This window comes from Vigna unguiculata, chromosome 1 (genome assembly GCF_004118075.2).
Source record: "Vigna unguiculata cultivar IT97K-499-35 chromosome 1, ASM411807v1, whole genome shotgun sequence".
In the NCBI taxonomy this organism is placed as follows: domain Eukaryota; kingdom Viridiplantae; phylum Streptophyta; class Magnoliopsida; order Fabales; family Fabaceae; genus Vigna; species Vigna unguiculata.
The window spans coordinates 30395490-30417241 of record NC_040279.1 but is presented as its reverse complement, the minus strand read 5'-3'; the positions used below and the strand labels follow the sequence as shown (position 1 = coordinate 30417241).

The window sequence follows — 21752 nt, the reverse complement described above, 5'->3', positions numbered from 1 at the left end:
GCTATAGAGAGAGAAAGAGATTCGTGCAGAATTTACTTCAGACCCACCACACCAACTATCGTCTTTCTGTCTTCTTTATCCCAAATTTTCGGACTCTTTAGTCTCTTACTGACTCTGCTACTTTTTTCTATCTTCCAACATAAAACCAATAATAGTAGTAATCATCATTGTCAATCATCACCATAATAAAAGTTAGATCGATATTAAGCTTTTGTTAATGAAGGGCAACCCGTCGCCATCGCTTCCAAGGCAAGGCAATAACCTATTCTCACCTCTCTCTCTCTCTCTTTCTGCTGTTGAAGATGATGTGCCATTTTTTCATTTCTCTCTAAACTCTTTTGACTCAATTCTCTCACTTTTTGGATCTGTCTCTTACTTTACCATGCGATCTCTTCTCTTCGCTAACTCCACAATGCGCCTCTGATTCCTTCCTTTCAGGTCCTCACTTTATTCTGTTCTTATCTTCTATTTATCTCATTTTCTTGCTTTACTTTCTTCTTATGCATTTTTTCTTTTCGCTTCAATTGTTCTCTTCTTACCTCTCTGTACTACTCCAATTAGTAGAACGAATTTTCTGGAATTTATGTTTAATGCTGAATTGAGGTGACAGCTGTTAGTTGTTAAACCTTGTTTGTTGTGTTTATCGGTGAAGGTTTGAGGAGGAGTGGCAATGGCATCGAAACAAGGTGTGAAATCTAGAAGGTTTGGATTGAGTGGCTTAAAAGGTGCTAATTCGCCTTCTTCTTCGACTACATCGTCTTCTAAACAGGTTCTAGAGACATCCGTCGATGGTCAGAGCTCGCCGGCATCTACGTCGGCTCGAAGTAAGCAGCGGCATTTTAATTCAGAGACTGCAGCTGCAACACCTCCTTTGGAGGCACAGAGAATGAAAGAAAATGTCACTGTGACGGTTCGATTTCGGCCTCTGAAGTAAGTGTGAGCTTTTTCAAGTCGTGTGTCATTGTTTGGCTGTGTTCTTGTTCTTTGGATGTCTGTTAACTTGATTGAGGTCTGTGTCTGGGACAGTCCAAGGGAAATTCGTCAAGGAGAGGAAATTGCTTGGTATGCAGATGGAGACACTATAGTGCGAAATGAGTATAACCCTTCCATAGCATATGCATACGGTATAATATGCAAAACTGGCATTTATGGATAGGGATTTTTGGGTATTTTACATATTTGTTCATTTGGCATCCAGGGGGAACTGAATATTATTTTGCATTCATAGGCATATTGACGTGGTGTTTGATTTTGAGAATACTATCTCATGACGATGATAGCTACGAAATAGTAAGATGGTCTGTCGCTATTATTCTTTTAAGGAAACTTTTCTTAAAATTTTCTCATGACAGAACTAATAAAAAAAGAGTCGTAAAGCATAACTTAGGAAAGATATATTCTTTTATAATCTTAGCTAACTTTCTAACCAAAGTGACTTATCTGCAAGCCTAGTAACATTTCCCTCCTTGCTAACCTTAAAGCCTCTGAAATTACTCCTCAGAAAATGCTCCAAGTTTTCGGATAGCTAAGGGGTTTGAAGTTGGACAAACTTTTGAAAAATATCATGTTCCACACACACTCCCAAATTAAACGGATTTGTGTTACATACCTTTTGGGGAGATAGTGATCCAAACAAAATGAGAAGTATTCAGAATGAATTTCCAAGAACGAATTTGGTGATGTTTTCTGGATTGGCAATTTGATATAGCATTTCTCAGCCTTTTAATGTAAACCATCCTTGCCCTTTTGGGTGCCATAAGGAGAAAGTCACAAGGGAGACATTATAGCTACTAATTGAAGCACTACTGTTGGGCATCAATTTTTTAGAATCTCTTTCCTTAAATAAATGGCCTGCAACAGATTTCCCTGCTGACCAAATGATCCTTTTTTTTTTTTTTCTGACAGTCAGATAAAAGAATATCCATGAAGCTTCTTCCTCCGAGTAGTTCCTGTCGAATTTAAAGGGCGGGAAAAGAAAGAAAACAATCTGCTGAGAATTTAGGAATTGGAATACTGTCTTATTCTTATTCAAGAGAATGTAGTACATAGTTTCTGCATATCATCCATATATGCAGACTCTTGGTAGACTTAATTAATGGAGACTATTGCCTAGGATTATGATAAAGGATGGAACTTCCTGGACACTAGCACCCTTGAATGTTAAAAGCATTTTAGCACGTCCTACATAGACCACCCACTCTTCAAATAAACCACACTGGAGTTTTATTGACGACAGATGCTAGACAAAAACTAGGCTGAAAGCATAATCATGGGAGAAAAAGTGTGTCTTTGAAGGTATCTCAATTTCAGTTATATTTTGGATCATGGGGTCCCAAAGAAAAAACGATTGAGAATGTCTTAACGTAGGAGGCTGTACTGAGAAAAGGCCACTTGAGGATTTGGCAGTTGGATCCAATCTAATGATCAACAGAGTTCAGAATATAATCCTCTACATTAATTCTGGCCAACCTATTATTTGTTATATTAATTTTGAAGAGAACAACAAAAACAGTGGTCAATAACAATAGAGCTGTAGTACATGGATTAATGTTATCCATGGGTTCTACCTAACAAAATCCAAAACATCTGTGAAACTACAAGATCTTTATCATATCAATAGTTTTCCCAGTGTTCATGACAGGTAAAGTAATAATATTCACAAAGATTTCACGATCCTATTTGAGATAGAAAGATTTCAATGTCATGAAATTGTATATTTATCTCAAATCCAATCAATCATCATGTAATGTACATTTCATGCTCAATAAATAGTCCCCCTATCTCCCATTTGCTGATGCTATGTATTGATCTGTTATTTTTATTTGTCTCTAGATCGTGTCTTTGGTCCCACAACCACAACTCGTCAAGTCTATGATGTTGCTGCTCAGCATGTCGTTAGTGGTGCTATGGAGGGCATCAATGGTAACTAACGGACTGAATTTACTACTTACTACCTATTCAGCATGGTCAAAAAACAAAATCTGTTTTTGCTTTAATCAAGTCAACCCAATTCCTTAATATAATTCAGATCACACATTTTGGATGTATTAGATTTGAAATATTACTGAAAAATCTTGATCAATGACAACTAATTAGGTATTTGTATTAAATTTAGTCTATTTGGACTTGGCTGATTAGCTCTTGGCTATAAACTGATGCCCACTTAAAATTACAATTGTTATTTTCACTTTAGTTGAGTTGCATCGAAAGATGTAAGAGCAATACATTTTACTCAAAGATGTCCATATTTCACTTATTGAGCATGACAAAATCAGATAATTCTGTATCAGTGATCAAATACCTCTTAGAAAAATTCTGGCGGAACAAAACCATCCGTACAATTTTGATCCTTTTGTATAGATGTCATATCATTTGGCTTTTTTGGTCACTCTTATAACATAAAACAATGTTGCAAATGTTTGGTTAGGCTGTCAGCCAGATCATGATATAATCCCTAGAGGTTTGTGATTGGCATCATAGCAATCAGTTTGCACAGAGAAATATTTGGCTGTGTAACTTCCAGATTATTTTTTGCTTGTATACCAGGCATATTGAATAATTAACGTATGAACTCCTATGGTTTTCATGCAGGTACGGTATTTGCATATGGGGTAACAAGCAGTGGAAAGACTCACACAATGCATGTGAGACAACACTTATCTTCTACCTTTATCTTTTTCTTGTTTATGATAAATTTACATATTTTTTTTTTGTCTTCCCATGTCATGCTACATAAGGTTATCAAACGTTAAACCATACTTAATTCACAAAGGAGCAATTGCTGACCGTTGTGATACTTGCCATTTTTTATTCTGATATACTATTGGTGGGCTGGTAGCGTGAGGTTGTTTGTCTTTGTTGGGTTTCATGGTTTTTCTAGACTTGGACATTGAGTTTTGATGGAAATTTCATATTGACCAGAAATAAGACTAATTTATAATATTTAAGTGGGGGAAAACCTCACTTTATAATTCGGTTTTATAGGGTTGAGTTAGATTTAAAATGCACTTCTTAAGATATTATCAGAGTCATTTAAAATCTATTCTAGTGAGATTTGTTGTTTGTTAGAACTATCAAGCCACTATCAGACCAATCACAAATATTTAGTACCACGCTTGAAATGCACGTCTACGTGAGGGGTGTGTTGGAGATTTCACGTTGACTAGAAATAAAATAAAACTAGTTTAATTAAATATTTAAGTGAGTGCAAACCTCACCCTACAAGCTGGTTTTGTGGAATTGAATTAAGTTAAAAATCCACTTCTTTTTTTTATCATTAAGATTCAGTTTATTTAAAACCGTTCAAACTTGCTAAAACTTCAAAGACTCCATAACTTTATCTTTCCAGATATTGTCTATTCTACTCCTGGTTTTATTTGAAAATTCTGGTAGCCATGTGTTGTCAAGGCTGATTCTGGACTCTTAGTAATGGGCAACTGCTTTCAATGCTAGCTCTATTTTTTTATCTTATTTCCAGTCATATGTGTTCTATGTCTTATGGGAAACTAAAATTTTCAGTATTTGTTATACTCTCTAATTTGTTCCTTCTTGTCTTGAATCTGTTAATTTTAGGTTAGTGAGCATAACAAGTACTGAAAATCTTACTATCCCATAGAAGGTAACATGTTAATTTTGGAATAGTAAAAATTTAAATTGTTGCTTCTGATAGATGCATAAAAGTATTATTATTTGTCTTGGGTGTTAGCATGTTAACTGGTATATTTGAAGTATACAGTAGCACTGATCTGAAGTAGGTTGGTTGGTGAGCTAACTACTGTCATATTTTACTCAATCAAATTCTTTATTGCTTGAACAAGCTCAAAATCATTTTGTTCAAAGCTGTTACTTACCAAGCCTTGATCTTTGTAAAGATGGTCTTTTGACATAATTTGGCTGGCATTATATTATTACATATATTGAACAATCTAAGGCTGCAAGCCTTGAAGAAGTTTTTGTAACTTCGACCATTGTTTAGCTTTTACGTACCTTCTATTCTACTTAATAATCTGTCATGCTACATAATCTGATAAAAAATAATTAATAATATCTGTTATTGTGACAATTGCTGAAGGTGTTAAGTTCTTATATGAATTTGTATTAGTTGATGTGACACTATATGCTCCTTAGTTCCTATCATACCTCTTGCTCATAAGTTCATATTTGCAGGGTGATCAAAGATCTCCTGGAATTATACCCCTTGCCGTTAAGGATGCTTTTAGCATTATCCAAGAGGTTGTCAAATACTACTCTCTTAATTGCACCCTTTATTATAGAAATTACATAGTCTGATTTTTCTGTGTGTACCAGACTCCAAACCGTGAGTTTCTCCTTCGAGTTTCGTACTTGGAGATCTACAATGAGGTAGGCTTTCTTGCTATCTAGTTCGTACCTTGTGATACCGTGCTCATGTGGATTTTGTCTCCCTATTTCCCTCGTGACTTTCCCTGAAAAGAAATTTAATGAATGGAAATTTCAAGGCTTCTCTTTTATTTAGGTGGTTAATGACTTATTAAATCCAGCAGGACAGAACTTACGAATCAGAGAGGATACTCAGGTACTGATAATAGCTTTTCTTATCTTTCTTCCTATATTTATATCTATACCGCTAAATTATGAGTGAAGGTTCTCTTTTCTGAATTTATATGACTTATTCATACTTGAAAAGAGAACTGAAATTGTATATTATTTTTTATTTAGAAGTACATACAACATATATATCGACATAAAAAATAAACTATAGCAGAGATTTTTGGCTACAAATCTTTACGTGATAATAGTAAGAAGGAATTTGGGAAAATTAATGCTAATTACAATGATTGAGAAATATTCTACAAATAATTAGACTTTACAATACTCCTTGAAACTGGTGAGTGAATATTTATCATGCTCAAGTTGTTGATATATCTTGATAGTGTTTCATGGGATGTCCGTTGGTCAGTACATTTCCCGGTCAATTGAACCAAGTGACATTTTGATGCATAAAAGCAAATTTTGGTTTTTAACTGGTGATTTAGTCCATCTTCTTTAATGAATGATTATTAACAATTCTTGGATTTTACTGTGTTAAACATTAGTGAGATGATTTTTTGAGAAATGAATATTTTGTTGTCGAACCTAGTGAAAGATAAAATGTGAATCTAGAGGCAAAATGTTATTTTTATGTTTTATATAATAACTAACTAAATTGTTGTCAGACACTGTTCCAAACACTTCTCAAATGTGTACGACTCCTTTATTTTGTTTCATAAACCCTCTTTCTTGTTATTTCTTTAAATAGAATGTATAATACAATTGAAGCCATCAGCATATTAACAAAGTCAGACGTATAGTTGTTGAAATGCTTATTCAAAGTTCTATAAACAGAAGTATTTCGAAGGAGGCCAGTATCATTTGTACATTGAATAATATGTAGGGCACCTATGTTGAGGGAATAAAGGAAGAGGTTGTACTCTCGCCTGCTCATGCACTGTCTCTTATTGCAGCTGGAGAAGGTATAAATTCCTGCTAGGTTTGTTTGCATGTGGATTATTTTAGTTTACTCTGTTCAAGTATACTAACGTGGACTGTTAAGTTTTCTTCTCTTGCGTTTTGTACTTCATTAAAATACTAGCTGCATTATTTGACAAATATAGTCTTCTAAAAAATTAGTTAGTGTTTATAATAAAAACTAAATAAAACTGTTTACTGGTCATTTGGATTATCATAAGAATTGGGTTCTTCTACAATTCCACTAATGCCCTGCTGTTTTGTTATTTAGCGTGTCCCTTTCTCTATTCTTGACAAAATTTCGATTTGATAACAGAACACAGACATGTTGGGTCCACAAACTTTAACTTACTCAGCAGCAGGAGCCATACAATATTTACCCTGGTGCGTTTACACAGTCTTAAAGGAAGAATCATGCTGTTTTATCTGTTTAAAAACATGTTTCTTAATATTATGCGCAAATTTTATCAATGTTTATGTTGACTTGGTTGTGTTTACCTCATATAGTTACTGCATAGCACTTAGATGTAATAACCGCATAATGTAGCTACACAGTTGATAATTCATCTCGGTAAACAAATGAATTACCACGGGAAAACTTTGGAATAAAACATACCATTATTAAACTCAAAACTTCTTGATAAGGATTCCCCTTATTATCGTTTTTTTGTTTTCTAAAATGAGGACCTGTTGGGAGGTGGGGTGATAAAACCAACTAGGAATACAGGGTATTCGAAGATTGATAACGAACAATAGGGATCCTAATGTGAGAATAGAATCCGAATCACATTCATATGCAAGAGTGCAGAGGATACAGAGGAATTGGTTTCTGAAAAGAATGAATGAATGCCCTGTAACAGAATGCATTCTTCCTATTTATTAGTTACTAACAGCTTTTAACTAACTTCCTAACAGAAACAGCAACCACTATACGTATTTTATACTCTCATACAGTCCTTATATACAATGATCGTATCATAGCCCTTCCCTTAAACAATTGCTTGACCTCAAGAATTGAAGAAAGGAAATTTTTTCTTCAAATCATAATAGTACTCCCAAGTTGAATCTTCAGGTAGCTGATGTTTCCACTTGACCAACACCTTGGTGACAGCTCTACCCTGCCTCTTCACAGTCATACGATCCAATAAAGTTTCTGGTTCTTTGGCCTGCTGTTCCTCCTCTGACAGGGGTAACCCAGATACCACACTGTTTTCTCCAATATGCTTCTTCAACTGAGACACATGGAAGACACTATGCACCTTAGAACCAACAGGCAGTTTCAACTTGTAAGCTACTGCACCAACCTTGCTTAAGATTTCGAAAGGCCCAAAGAATTTAGGACTCAATTTAGCATTAGTTCTGTTAGCCACCGAGACCTGTCTATATGGGTGCAGTTTCACAAACACCAAGTCTCCCACTTCGAAACTCCTTTCTGATCTATGCTTATCAGCCGCCCGCTTCATCCGATTCTGTGCCCTCTGCAAATGAAACTTCAGAACCTTAAGCATTTCTTCCCTCTTCCTTAAACTTCTATCTATCAGTTCAATCTTTGATTCTCCAGGCAAATAAGGCAAGCATACTGGAGGACGCTGCCCATACACGATTTCATAAGGAGTAGCATTGATGGCACTGTGAAATGTGGTATTATACCACCATTCAGCTAACGCTAGCCACTTAGACCATAACGCAGGAGCTTCACTGCACCTACACCTCAGATAAGTTTCTAGCACCCTATTTACCACCTCAGTCTGACCATCAGTTTGAGGATGGTAGGCTGAGGATAACCTGAGTTGCACCCCTTGCAAAGACATCAATTCTTGCCAAAAATGGCTCACAAAAATAGGATCCCTGTCACTAATGATTGAATCGGGAAAGCCATGTAATTTGAATACAAAATCCAAAAAAACTTGGGCCACGTCCGAAGCACTGTAAGGGTGAGATAGAGCCATAAAATGAGCAGATTTGCTCAATCGGTCGACCACCACAAATATCACTTGCTTACCAAACGAATTAGGAAGGCCCTCAATAAAATCCATAGATATGTGCTGCCATACATGACCAGGGATTGAAATAGGCTGAAGTAACCCTAGTGAAGCTACTGTTTCGTATTTATAGGTTTGACAAACTTGACACTGCTGAATGAATTTAATCACCTCCTTTGTCATGCCCTTCCAGTACAAGATAGCTTTAATTCTTTTTAATGTAGCTCTCCTTCCCGAATGTCCCCCTGTAGGAGAAGAATGCATCCATTCAAGAATTTCTCTCTTCAATTCATCTTTCTGCCCCACCACTAGTTTGCCCTTCCTTCTCAATTCTCCATTCTGCCATGTGAAATGCTTATGAGAATTAGGATCTGCTTGAATCTCCTCAATAATTCTCTTTAAGACCTCATCCATAGACCAAGTTTGTTGAATCTTGGCCAGCATATCCGATTGAACCTGATGTACCAATAACTGATAACACGCAGACGACTGTACCCTTGACAAAGCATCCGCTGCCATGTTGTCTTGGCCTTGCTTGTACTCAATAGTAAAATCAAATTCCATCAATTTAACCAACCATTTCTGCTGAAAAACAGTGGTGAATTTATGCTCCAGAATGTATTTAAGGCTCCTGTGATCAGTCTTAATAATAAAATGATGATTAAGCAAATAATGCCTCCACTTTTGGACAGCAAACACTACTGCCATCAGCTCCTTTTCATAAGTAGACAAGGATTGTTGTTGCTGATTTAAGGTCCTGCTAATGAAAGCCACAGGATGATGCTCTTGCATTAACACAACACCAATGCCATACCCGCAAGCATCTACCTCCAACACAAATATCTTTGAAAAATCTGGTAAAGCCAGAACTGGAGCAGTAATAAGAGCCTCTTTTAATTGCTGGAAGGCTGCCTTAGACTCCTCAGACCAACAGAATCCCTCTTTCTTCAACATATTAGATAAAGGCTTTGCCACAACACCATACCCCCTCACAAACCTCCTATAATACCCTGAGAGACCCAAAAAACCTCTCAGCTGCTTGACATTGTGAGGTAAAGGCCAATTCTTTACTGCCTCAATCTTGGAAGGGTCAGTAGCCACACCCTCCTTAGAAATTAAGTGTCCTAAATATTCAACTCTAGGCACACCAAAAAAACATTTGTCCCTTCTAGCAAACAGGGAATGGTCCCGCAAGGTCTTCAACACAAGCTGTAAATGCTCCAAATGTTCCTCTTCTCCCTTGCTGTACACTAATATATCGTCAAAGAATACCAAAAGGAACTTCCTCAAATAATCCTTAAAGATAGCATTCATCAACCCTTGGAAGGTTGCTGGGGCATTAGTGAGACCGAATGGCATTACAAGGTATTCATAGTGTCCTCCATGGGTCCTAAATGCAGTTTTATACACATCCTCTGGTTGCATTCTGACTTGGTTATAGCCTGCCCGTAAATCAATCTTGGAGAAGATAACCGAGCCATGTAATTCATCCAATAGGTCTTCCACAAGAGGAATAGGGAATTTATCCTTAACCGTGTGCTTATTTAACTCTCTATAATCAACACACATCCTCCAAGACCCATCCTTCTTACCCACCAGCACCACTGGACTTGCATAGGGACTGCTACTGTTTTGGATAATCCCAGATTGCATGTATTCCTTAATCAACCCATCAATGACATCTTTCTGGTGTTTGGCATACCTGTAAGGCCTGATATTAACTGGATTAGCTCCTTGTATCAATGGAATCTGATGATCATGACCGGGTCTTCTAGGAGGTAGCTGTTTTGGCTCTTGAAACAGATCCGCAAACCCCCATAAGACCTGCTCAATTTTCACAGGAACCTCTCCACTATTGGCATGAGTAGTCATAGTCTGTAACAGCCCTTCTTCCTGGTCACACAACTGAATCATAGACAAGTGTACTCCCGCTTCCATTGTCTTGCTAATTTGTTGCCTCTTTATAGTTTTCAAGCCACCCGACGACAAACCCCTCAAGACATGTCGTTTCCCTTTGAAGGAAAACTCCATCAACAACTTGTCAAAATTCCACATAATATCCCCTAAAGTGACCAGCCACTCAATTCCCAACACTAGATCACAACCACCAAGGGGAAACAACATTACATCACTATTAAAAGTACTCTGCTGCAGCTGCCAACTGAAATTCTGCACCATGGAAGAGATAGCCAAGGTATTACCATCAGCCACGGAAACACGCATTGGTTTCGTTGGCTCAATCTTACACCCCAGCCTCTTAGCCACTTGCTCATCCAGGAAGTTATTAGTACTTCCACTGTCAATCAAAATATGAATGGGCTTCTTCCTAACAAAACCAGTCACCCGCATCGTCCTCATAGTCTTGCAAGAACACAACCCAGTTAAGGCACTAACGGATATTAGAGGTTCCTCCCCATGACTCTCCTCCTCAACATCCTCATTTAACTCCTCAACTAAACCCTCCACTGCATCCATCTCCAGCACATGAATCTGTAACTTCCTATGCACCTTTGCATGCTCAGGGGAAAATGGCTCATCACAGAAGTAACATAACCCCTTCGCTCTCCTTTCTGCCATAAAAGCAGAACTAAGCTGTCTGGTAGGTTTGGGTCCCGTTTTAGAAGGCTCATAAGTTCCCAATATAGAAGCATTGTTGTTAGGAGTTTTAACAGAGGGCACAGATTTGGAACTTTTTGCTATCACATTTCCACTGCCCCCCGCTTTAGAAGCTGCCTCATACATTCGGGCTAAGGAAAAAGCCTTGTGTACCGACACAGGCTGAAACATCCGAACCATCATCTGCACTTCTTGCTGCAACCCGCCCAAGAAGCAACTCAACTTATGCCCTGCCGATAATTCCACCCGAGCCACCAAACAATCAAACGCCTCGTGATAGTCAGTAATAGAACCTGTCTGTCGTAACTTCATCAGGTCTGCCATCGAATCTTCCGCAATGTCCCCAAACCGCTCTAACACCAGCGTACTGTATTCCTCCCATGGCGGTAAGTTATCCACTCCAATCGGCTTAGCAAAGGCAATGTGCCATTGCAGAGCCCGTCCTTCAAAATGAACCACTGCCAACCGCACCTTATACTCCTCGGGTGTATGATCGACCGAAAAAAATGTATCGCATTGAATCAACCAATGTTTCACCTCATCGCCATTAAACCGAGGAAAATCAAGTCTAGCTAAACGCGTACCATACGAGTAAGAAGAAGATTTCTCACCACGACGCGATGGACTGGGAGCTAAATTCTGTTGAAGGAGATCTTGAATCTTCATCAATAAGGTCGAAGTCAAAGAATCAGTTAAAGAACCCGTTAACGAACTTGTAAGCGAGTCATGCAGCGTTTGTTTCAGAGACGCGCCAAGTTCGATGAATCGTGCATTCATACGATCGTTGAGGCGGTCTTCCTCTTCCCGCACCAAAGTCTGGATCAGCGTTTGAGTACGCGTTGCATCCGCCATCGAAAGTCACAGGAAGGTAGAGGCTGATACCAATTGATAAAACCAACTAGGAATACAGGGTATTCGAAGATTGATAACGAACAATAGGGATCCTAATGTGAGAATAGAATCCGAATCACATTCATATGCAAGAGTGCAGAGGATACAGAGGAATTGGTTTCTGAAAAGAATGAATGAATGCCCTGTAACAGAATGCATTCTTCCTATTTATTAGTTACTAACAGCTTTTAACTAACTTCCTAACAGAAACAGCAACCACTATACGTATTTTATACTCTCATACAGTCCTTATATACAATGATCGTATCATGGGGGTTGTTATTAAAACTATATCCTAAATAGTCAGCCAGATCATCAATGACAATTGATATCAATCTCGACCTTGAGTAGTTCAAGAACAAGAAAATGGAACACCAAGATGTTAGCTATTTTTATCAATTGCTTATATGTTCTTTTATTCTTTCTAATTTCATACAGTTTTGTAACAGACTATAGAGAGTAGTCCATGTGGTGAAAACAGCGAAGGAGAAGCAATAACACTTTCACAACTGGTAACCAACTTAAACTTTTCTGGTTGTATTTTGCTTTAACATGGGTAATGATTTTATGTTCATGTTTCATATATATTTTTGTTACATTTTTAATATTTTTCTTATATTTGCAGAATCTCATCGATCTAGCAGGTTCGGAGAGCTCTAAAGCTGAAACTACTGGCATGAGAAGGAGAGAAGGGTCTTATATCAATAAAAGTCTTCTAACACTTGGAACTGTGAGGTCTCAAACCTTTTCTTCTCAATGCATGTTAGAATGCAATGTAAAAATGTTCATTTGTTTTCCTTCACAACTAAAACCTTTATGATCATGTGATCTAGAGTTCAATCTTTTTGGCCCCCATTATTTTATAAAAATGTTAAATTTCAACAGTAGGTGGGCCTATGCATTTGCCAAGCTTTAAAGCCCTTAATGAGGAGGCACACTTATGTGAAACCATTTATGTGATTTAATCAAATAGCTTAGACTTTTGGAGTAATTGGTCAATAACAGATACAATTGCCAGCCCCCCTATTGGCATCATGGGACTTCAAGACCTGGTTTGTTGTGGGTTATGGTTGGCAGAAGCTAAAAACAAAAACGGCAATAGGGTGTTTCAACCTTGGGATCAAGTGGTGGACATGGTGCAATGACTTGAATTATGGCTATAGCTAAGGCCTTAAACTTTGGTTGTAGCTTATCCCTACCAGATTGTCTTTGCCAATAGTCATAACGAACAAATACAATACATATGTATGATGCATATCTAATACAACAATATTATCATTCTAAAAGTATGTAGGATAGAATACATTTAAGATACATATCCTAATATGTATAAAAATTTATGAAACATAATAAATATATAATTTCAGTTCTACAAATCCAAAATATAACAAACTTCTTTTTTTCATTAACAAAAGCAATTATAAATCATGGTCATCATAAGTTGCTATTGTTTAAAAATACGAATAACTTAACTATTGCTTCATCTTAAGATGTGAATCACTTGCATTTTCCTCTGCTTTTGATAGAATGACAGTACATTGACGTGCAGTGGTTTCCAAGCATAGATAATTCACTGGATGCTGTTATATTCAAGAACGTGTCTTTATGCCTGTGTTGAATTGTACTTATATTTGTTCCACAGGTTATTTCAAAATTGACTGAAGATAAGGCCAGTCACATACCTTATAGGGATTCCAAATTGACTAGAGTACTTCAGTCTTCGCTAAGTGGTCATGGACGTGTTTCTGTAAGGCTTCCCTCGTGCAGATAATTTTACGTGCATGCATTTATTTGTCAAAGTTATATACTGTTTTACATTTCTTTGTGGTAGAAATGCTTAAACATAAATTTGCAATTCTAATACCTATTGTCATTTTAATTACAGCTTGTTTGCACAGTAACTCCATCATCAAGTAGTACTGAAGAGACACATAACACATTGAAGTTTGCTCACAGGGCAAAGTACATTGAAATACGGGCATCACAAAACAAGGTATGTTAAATTTGATAACTGTTTTTCGGTTAAATCAGAATTTTATTGATACCAATGACAGAGTACAATATGTGCACATTATAAAGAACAAGAAACAGCACCGAACCTTTCTTCTGCATAAATCCATTACTTGTATTATGTTAGAAAACAAGAACAGAACATGAGCTTATTCATAAGATCTTCTGAGCAACAAGTATGCCACAGTTCCCATTGTTATATTCCCTCCATGTATGATATAGGTAAGAGTAATGTTGCACGTCAATAATGAATGTTAGGAGGTGTTTTCACTTTATAGATGTATATAAATGGCTTACATGCTGAGTGTAACCACTCAGGCAGATTCAGAATTGTTTCCTCTAAATCTCGAAGTTACTCTAATTCAAGACATTGCCATTATAGTCTTAGTTCACAGAAGTAGAACTCTGCCTTTGACCACCCCATTTCATTAAATCTCATTTTGGTGGTAATCGATGGTTTAAATACAACTTGGGTATACAAATCATTACAAACAAATAATCATCCTTTTAGTTTGAATTTTCAACTGACTGGATGATCTTGCAAGTGGCCAGTTCTATTTGGACCTGGCATTTGTTAAATTCCTACATGTCAATCATATACTCTCCCTATAGGTGAAGACTAACGAATAGTTTTTACATCTAACCTTCTGAAATTCAGCATTTATTTTTAAGAATCAAGGCAGCAAGGATCAATTATTGTACATTTCGTCGAAGGCTTGGATACCATATCAATCACCGGCACTCATGATAGCTTAAGCTGAGTTGAAGGCCCATAAGTGGTTTTTATATTTAAGAGTAGACATGGCTTTTGAGTTTAGAATAAACTTTGGTGCATAGCCATATGCAAAACGACCTCTAGAGGCCATTTAGTATGGAAATTTCTCACATCCATAATGAATGACAGTCCTTAAGCTTCCTCATTTAGCTTCAAAGTTCTTCTTATCAGTTCCATGCGCAATTCTAGGGTGTGTTTATCTATCAATGTTAGTGGAAAAGAATGAGAGATGTTTTGAATAGTTTTCTTTTTATTGCATTGGAATGAATTTCTATGAACCTCCAGATTTGAAAATGTTTAAATTATAGGGTTTTTGGTATTAAAGGAGAAAATGGAGTGAATTGAGATTTTGTGGTGCGGTGTGCTGTGTTCCGAGTTGATACAAATCATAAAGCATTAACTCTCAATTTTATAAAATTAGCTTGTAAAGGAAGTTTTCTAGATTATACCTTTAGTTGAGTGGGATCTCAGTCCCTCTAGAGCTGACATCCTTGCTGCTAGACCCACAGATGCTTCACTTAGCCTTTTTGGTCAGTCCTTCTGGAATAGCCCCTTTTTCTATGTACTGGGGACCAACTTTGAGAGGCCAGAACTAATATAGACAAGGGGTAATCGTAATTTATGAAACTTTCTAGCATTTTATTTATAGTTATACTAGATTGAAGTTCTAACTCATATGGAAACAAATCACAAGATAATAATGAAATGAGGAAACCAATTACAATTTGCAAGAGATACTGAGAACATTTATAGAAACTAAGTACTAATTCTAGGAGATAATGTAAGATACTCTAAATTACTGTAAACTGTGATGATATTTTATTTTTAGATCAGTAACTAAAATTTATATTCGTATGGTTTATATAAAATAAACTGTAATGATATGATAAGATATTATTAGATGTCTTACATATATTCTAGAGGGGGAATTGTATATATACATACATACATATATACATACATACATATATATATATATATGTATATATATATATGTATATATATATATACATATATATATATATATATATGTATGTATGTACGTATTCAGTAGTCGGTGTTTTAATCTTTAAAACTTTGGTATTATATGTGTACTTTGCAAACAGGATGGTGTTGACTTCTCTTTACCTCATTGCTCTATCCTTATTCTTCTGCTCTCATTATTTGTTTTCTTTTTTAAATTTAATTAAACCTGCAGATAATTGATGAAAAGTCACTTATCAAGAAATACCAACAAGAGATTCAATGCTTAAAGGAAGAATTGGAACAATTAAAGAGAGGTATTGTCACAGTTCAACCTAAAGATACTGGGGACGATGACATTGAGCTCCTAAAACAGAAGGTAGGCAATGTTATATATATAAATCGTGGCCTTTTATTTTATTTCATTGTTAGGACTCTCTATATATAGGGAAGGGGTTCACTTAGTCCAAGAGTAACACTTGTTTACCTTGCTATACTTGATAACTTTTTATAATCCTTGAATTTCTTTAATCTAACTTTTGGTTTGGGAGATCACATTAAGTAGATCAAGCATACAAAGTTTCATAAAAATTAAAAATAATTCTATATTTCATCAATCAACTTCATTTAAATGTATATCAAAGATAATATTGCATGATTCGGTGGTTGAATTTGAGACTTTTTATATATATGGAAGATATCACAAGATATTACACACATAAACATTTTAGATTTCAAAATGTGATATTTCTGCCCTTTCCTAGAAGTCAAGCGTGAACAAGGGTACATTTCAGTACTACCTCCATGGTACATTGTGCCGTACTACTTTCTCAGAATTTTTAATTAATAAAAATTAGGTGTAATGAAATTCCTTTTAGTCCTTACTATTTAAGCTTGTTGGGACTAAAAGAGATTAAAAAAAGGCATGCAATAGAGCATTATAAAAAGTATTTTAAGTATAAGGACTAAAGGGTAAAGCTTTCTCAACTAAAGAGAGCAAATGCAATAACTTCCATTACTTAGCCCGTAACTTTTTTTTTATTATGAGTCTATAACATTTAGTATACAAGTATGTAATCTATACCTATATATATATATAAAGAGATACACCTTATGATGCACTAATATTTCAATTTTGGTCACGTATATGTGTTTGACGTACTTGAGTACTTGAGTCCGATACTCTAATATACTTTATTAATACTTATTAATGAAATATCTAATCTAGTACTTTTATGAGGACAGTAATTTATAATTTTTTATATTAACAATTTTAATACATATGATTTTAATTTGGATTCACACAATAAAAATCATATATTACCATGTCTTTAAGAATTGTTTACATTTTTTGATATGTATATATCATATATCATATCCTAATATTTTCAAAATATAAAACATATTGACGTATCGGATATGTGTACATCATAGGATACACCTCTTGGGTGTATAATCAATTATAAAATTTTTAAACATTTTTAGCATCTTCTTTTCCCATTTATTCATTAATTTACTGAATTTGGAAAATTACAATAACAACATATTAAAAAATGCCTACAAACATGCCCGGTCGTAGACATGCCCAGTCGTGCCTGTGTTATGCTAGTTTTAGTGAAATGTGATTGTACTCCCTCTTTTGGTGGGAGTAACCAAGGGCATAGATATCGTAGGCTTTTTTATTAAATTGTAAGAGGTATGATGTACAAATTTCGAAATGAACTTAGTTAGTTATTGTGAAGTAAATTTGCTGCACATTGGGTTCTTCAGTATTCTGTAATTAGCGTTCTGATCTTGAATGGTTCTCAATTTCAATTATTCAAGTTAGAGGATGGTCAAGTTAAGTTGCAATCCAGATTGGAACAAGAAGAAGATGCTAAAGCTGCTTTGCTAGGCAGAATTCAACGGTTGACGAAGTTAATTTTGGTCTCCACAAAAGCGTCTCCATCTTCAAGATTTCCCAACAGACCTGGTCCTCGTAGAAGACACTCTTTCGGGGAAGAGGAGGTATTGCTCATGTTGCATCAACTTTCTCCTTTTTTCTTCTGAATACTAGGATTTAATATTACTTATAATTCTCTTCATTTTTTAATTTTCGGTATGTTTTCAGCTGGCATACCTTCCATACAAAAGGCGGGATTTAATCTTGGACGAGGAAAATGTTGATTTGTATGTTAATCTGGAGGGAAATGCTGCAATAGCTGATGATTCTTTCAAGGGCGAGAAAAAGATGAAGAAACATGGACTACTAAATTGGTTGAAGTTACGTGTAAGTTGCTCATCTTCATTGTAGTTTTCTGAGGATAGGAATATTTATTACATTATAGAAATATGTTTTTCCGTTTCTGAACTTGTAGAGCTTGCACAATTATTTTTCTTCTGTTTTCTTTTAACTTATCAGAATTATGTGACGGCTCCTCTTATTTGTTTCCCGTCTTAACCACTCGATGTATTTTAATTCAAGAATCTAAAATAATCTGTAGCTCTTGCAGCAAACGGATTTACCAATAGCGTTTTATGTACTCCTTGGTATTGTTCCTTTGGTCTTAACGACTCTTCGGAAAATGGTGTCATGAACTAACCATCCCTTAAGCTTAAGCTATTACGTGTAAATACATAAACTTTTTATAAACAATTGCATCTCTAACAATTGGGATGCGTTTTGTTTCTTCAGTTCGAATCTAGGAAGTTTATAAGTAATATTTGACATATGAGAATCACGAGTTTCAATTATCAATCCAAAAGTAATTGCATGCTGGTGTGTGCTTGATTAGGCTCCTTGTTTAACATCTTATATAACATTATCTATATAAATAATGGATCTTTTCATTCTGGGTACTTGCAAGTTCGTTTCTGTTTGTTTAAGTTTGTGTCTTTCACCGTTTTTATCAGAAACGAGATAGTGCCTTGACAGGCACAAGTGATAAATCTAGTGGAGCAAAATCAACTAGCACACCGTCTACACCTCAAGCAGAAAGTGGTAATCATGTGGAATCTAGACTTTCTCATTCTCAACCTGCAGAAAGCTCTCCCTCTGCTGATCTTGCATCAGAGGCAAGAGAGGATAAATATATTCACGAGGATAGTTTATTGGGGCAAGACACTCCTTTGGTATGTAATTGACTATTATTTATGTTTCTTACTGTAGCTTTGATGAAAAATGCCAATTACTAGCATTTGGAAAATTTCATATTCACTCATTGAATAGGACAAAAAACTAGGAAGTGTATATATGCTTTTCCAAAAAAGTGTAAAGTGATTGTCATGTTAAAACTAACTTAAATGCCTAAAAACCACCAAAGAAACCGCATTTTTTCTTGTACTGCTTATATTTTTGGTCTCCGGTGTTACCCTCAAGTGCGGCCAGTCAACAAGTGTCCTTGTCTAGCCAGAAAAGTTTCTTTCGGTGTCCCACATTATTTATTTGGATTGTGATCGGTTGTACCTCTTTTAGTTTTCAAACATTACAATACTTCTTCATCTGTTGATCTCATTTTACTTGTTTGTTGAAGACAATGTAGCTGAGCTGATACTAATTCGCTGTTATTTGTGGGAAAATATCTATGACATTAGAATGAAGGAATATGGTGGATTTGTGATTCTTATATGATTCTTATGTTCTTGGCAAAGATGTGTGATGAGTATATATTATTTGGAAATCTATATTTTTACCTCATTAGATTTTGTTCTCGTTGTATTTGGATTTAATTTCTAGACAAGCATCAAATCTGTTGATCAGATTGATCTTCTGAGGGAGCAGCACAAGATTTTATCTGGAGAAGTGGCACTTCATTCAAGTGCTTTGAAGAGGCTGTCTGATGAAGCAACAAGAAATCCTCAGAATGGTCAGATTCATGTAGGTTACCAATACCTCTTTGTCTATATAGATGGAATTGTGTTTATTTGAGTGATTAGAGTTATTACTCTGACTGTTTGGCTGAAAATTTTGCGTAATTCAAACCAAGGTGGAGATGGAAAATTTGAAAGATGAAATAACAGCAAAGAGTGAACAAATAGATTTGCTAGAAAAGCAAATTTCTAATTCTTTCATTGCTTCAGACAAGATTGAACAGTCAGGAGCATTGCAGGTATGTTCACTAGGCATCATTATTGCTCTGTTTCACTTGTTTTTAGTCAAGCTTAATACTTTGTTTGTTCAACAGACTGTTGCTGAGCTGATGGCACAATTAAATGAGAAATCCTTTGAACTCGAGGTGACAGTTATTTACACCTTGCTAATTTTTGCCAAATCCATTTTATTAGCTCTTAAATAAAATTATATTGTAGTACTTTCCAATAGGAATAAAAGATACATTTTAGTTATGCCAACAATTTGATACAATCAATATTCCTAAAGCCATGCTTTTGATCATGCAAGACAGCAGTAGAGTTCTTATCTGATTATGTAGCATAGACGTTTCAAATTCTAAAATTTCTACCACTGCATGAACATGTGTCCTTACTCGATTACTTTTATATGATCCCAGTATTAACTAATGCACATTATTGTGCTAATTCAGGTCAAAGCAGCAGATAATCGTATAATTCAAGAACAGCTTAATCAGAAGGTGAAATATACCATAATTTTTTTGTGTGAAATACTTATTGTATCTTTTTATCGTGTCCTTAGCTAAGGGAGTAATTGGATTACCAGATTTGTGAATGTGAAAGCCAGCAAGAAACGATTGCCTCTCTCAAACAGCAACTTGCAGATGCGGAGTTGAGAAATTCCATCCCTGTTGTCAACCGTTCACTAGATTTCTCTGTAACCAAAGACTATCATGGTGAAATTCACCTTGACAAGGGGAATAAGATGATAAACAATTCTAATGAAGGGATTCATTTGCAAGTACAGGTATATTTATTCCCTCGTGCAGTCTTCGTTTGTCGGGTGCTCTTACAGTTCTTAGTCTTGCATTCCTGTGTCTGTGATTACTTTTCCAGCAATTTCTCATAAAATCTGCATATTAATTCCTCATTGCAAACTACTTGTTTTTAACTTTACTATCACCGGGCAAAGATTTATTTCAAGAGCTCTATCTTGTTACGACTTGTGAGTGGCAAATTAAGCATGCACTTCAAATGGCATAAAGTATTTTGTATATAGTCATGATTCCCACTGATCTTGTGCACTCAATCAGACAAGTGAGATAGAGGAGCTGAAGCAGAGAGTGGCACAACTAACAGAATTGAAGGAGCAGTTAGAATTCAGAAATCAGAAGTTGGCAGAAGAGAGTTCATATGCTAAAGGGCTTGCTTCAGCTGCTGCTGTTGAGCTTAAGGCACTGTCAGAAGAAGTTGCCAAACTCATGAACCAGAACGAGAGACTAGCTGCTGAGCTAGGTGCATCCAAGAATTCAACCACTGAACGTAGAGGTAGTGGCACAGTCCAAAATGGACGAAGAGAAAGCCATGTCAGAGTTAGAAGAAATGATCAGGGTGGATCAAACACCAACATCAAGAGAGAATTAGCCCTGAGCAAAGAAAGGGAACTTTCATATGAAGCTGCCCTTTTAGAGAAAGATCACAAAGAAGCCGAACTTCAAAGAAAGATTGAGGAGTCAAAGCAAAGAGAAGCATACCTGGAAAATGAACTTGCCAACATGTGGGTCCTTGTAGCTAAGCTTAAAAAGTCACAAGGAGCTGAAACTGAAACTGATGTTTCAGGGTCTACTAGAGAGAGTCTGCAGATGGATGGTTTTGATGTTTGATGTGATATTGTAATAGTGGTGTTTGATCCATTATTACAATTTGCTTTCAATAGGAGTGGTTTGAGAGAGAGGTGTGTAAAGATTGTTGCTCTCTGGAAAGTGTGCTATTTTCTTTTCCCCCTCTATCCCCTATCCTTTTTGGTTCATAGCCAAGGGTCCGTTCTCCCTGCATTCTTACCTCTATTCTTCCACAGGTGTTTGGGTTTTGGTATTTATTTGGTTGACATATGTAGAGGAATGATGTTCAAAGCATGGAAAGTAATGCTGGCTTCAAATTTGCTTTGATAATGAAGTTGCCCTCATGTCCCTTTGCCTTAA

General features: G+C 36.0%; 1 protein-coding gene across 7 annotated transcripts; it reads left to right on the top strand.

Moving 5' to 3' along the window:
* LOC114181884 (kinesin-like protein KIN-7K, chloroplastic) lies at positions 1-21752 on the top strand. Of its 7 annotated transcripts, none has more exons than XM_028068561.1 (25): positions 9-249; positions 653-686; positions 770-930; positions 1027-1124; positions 2833-2922; positions 3592-3644; positions 5167-5232; positions 5308-5361; positions 5495-5554; positions 6413-6491; positions 6803-6870; positions 12425-12487; positions 12601-12705; positions 13618-13722; positions 13861-13968; positions 15959-16102; positions 17548-17730; positions 17834-17992; positions 18616-18834; positions 19439-19579; positions 19689-19811; positions 19887-19937; positions 20244-20291; positions 20378-20578; positions 20865-21752. In XM_028068561.1, exons 1-25 carry the CDS (start codon positions 218-220, stop codon positions 21432-21434), a joined length of 3015 nt encoding a protein of 1004 aa, XP_027924362.1. In that variant the 5' UTR covers positions 9-217; the 3' UTR covers positions 21435-21752. The 7 variants fall into 7 exon arrangements, with proteins under 7 accessions (XP_027924335.1, XP_027924353.1, XP_027924362.1 ...); XM_028068570.1 differs by lacking the exon at positions 9-249 and adding an exon at positions 261-438; XM_028068534.1 differs by having other exon boundaries at positions 1-254; positions 653-930.

Excerpts from the sequence above, each read along its gene's own strand:
- LOC114181884 (XM_028068534.1), top strand. The coding sequence starts at position 671 with ATGGCATCGAAACAAGGTGTGAAATCTAGAAGGTTTGGATTGAGTGGC. Across the intron at positions 3,645-5,166 it reads GAAAGACTCACACAATGCAT|GGTGATCAAAGATCTCCTGG; the intron begins GTGAGACAACAC and ends TCATATTTGCAG. Across the intron at positions 16,103-17,547 it reads TTGAGCTCCTAAAACAGAAG|TTAGAGGATGGTCAAGTTAA; the intron begins GTAGGCAATGTT and ends CAATTATTCAAG.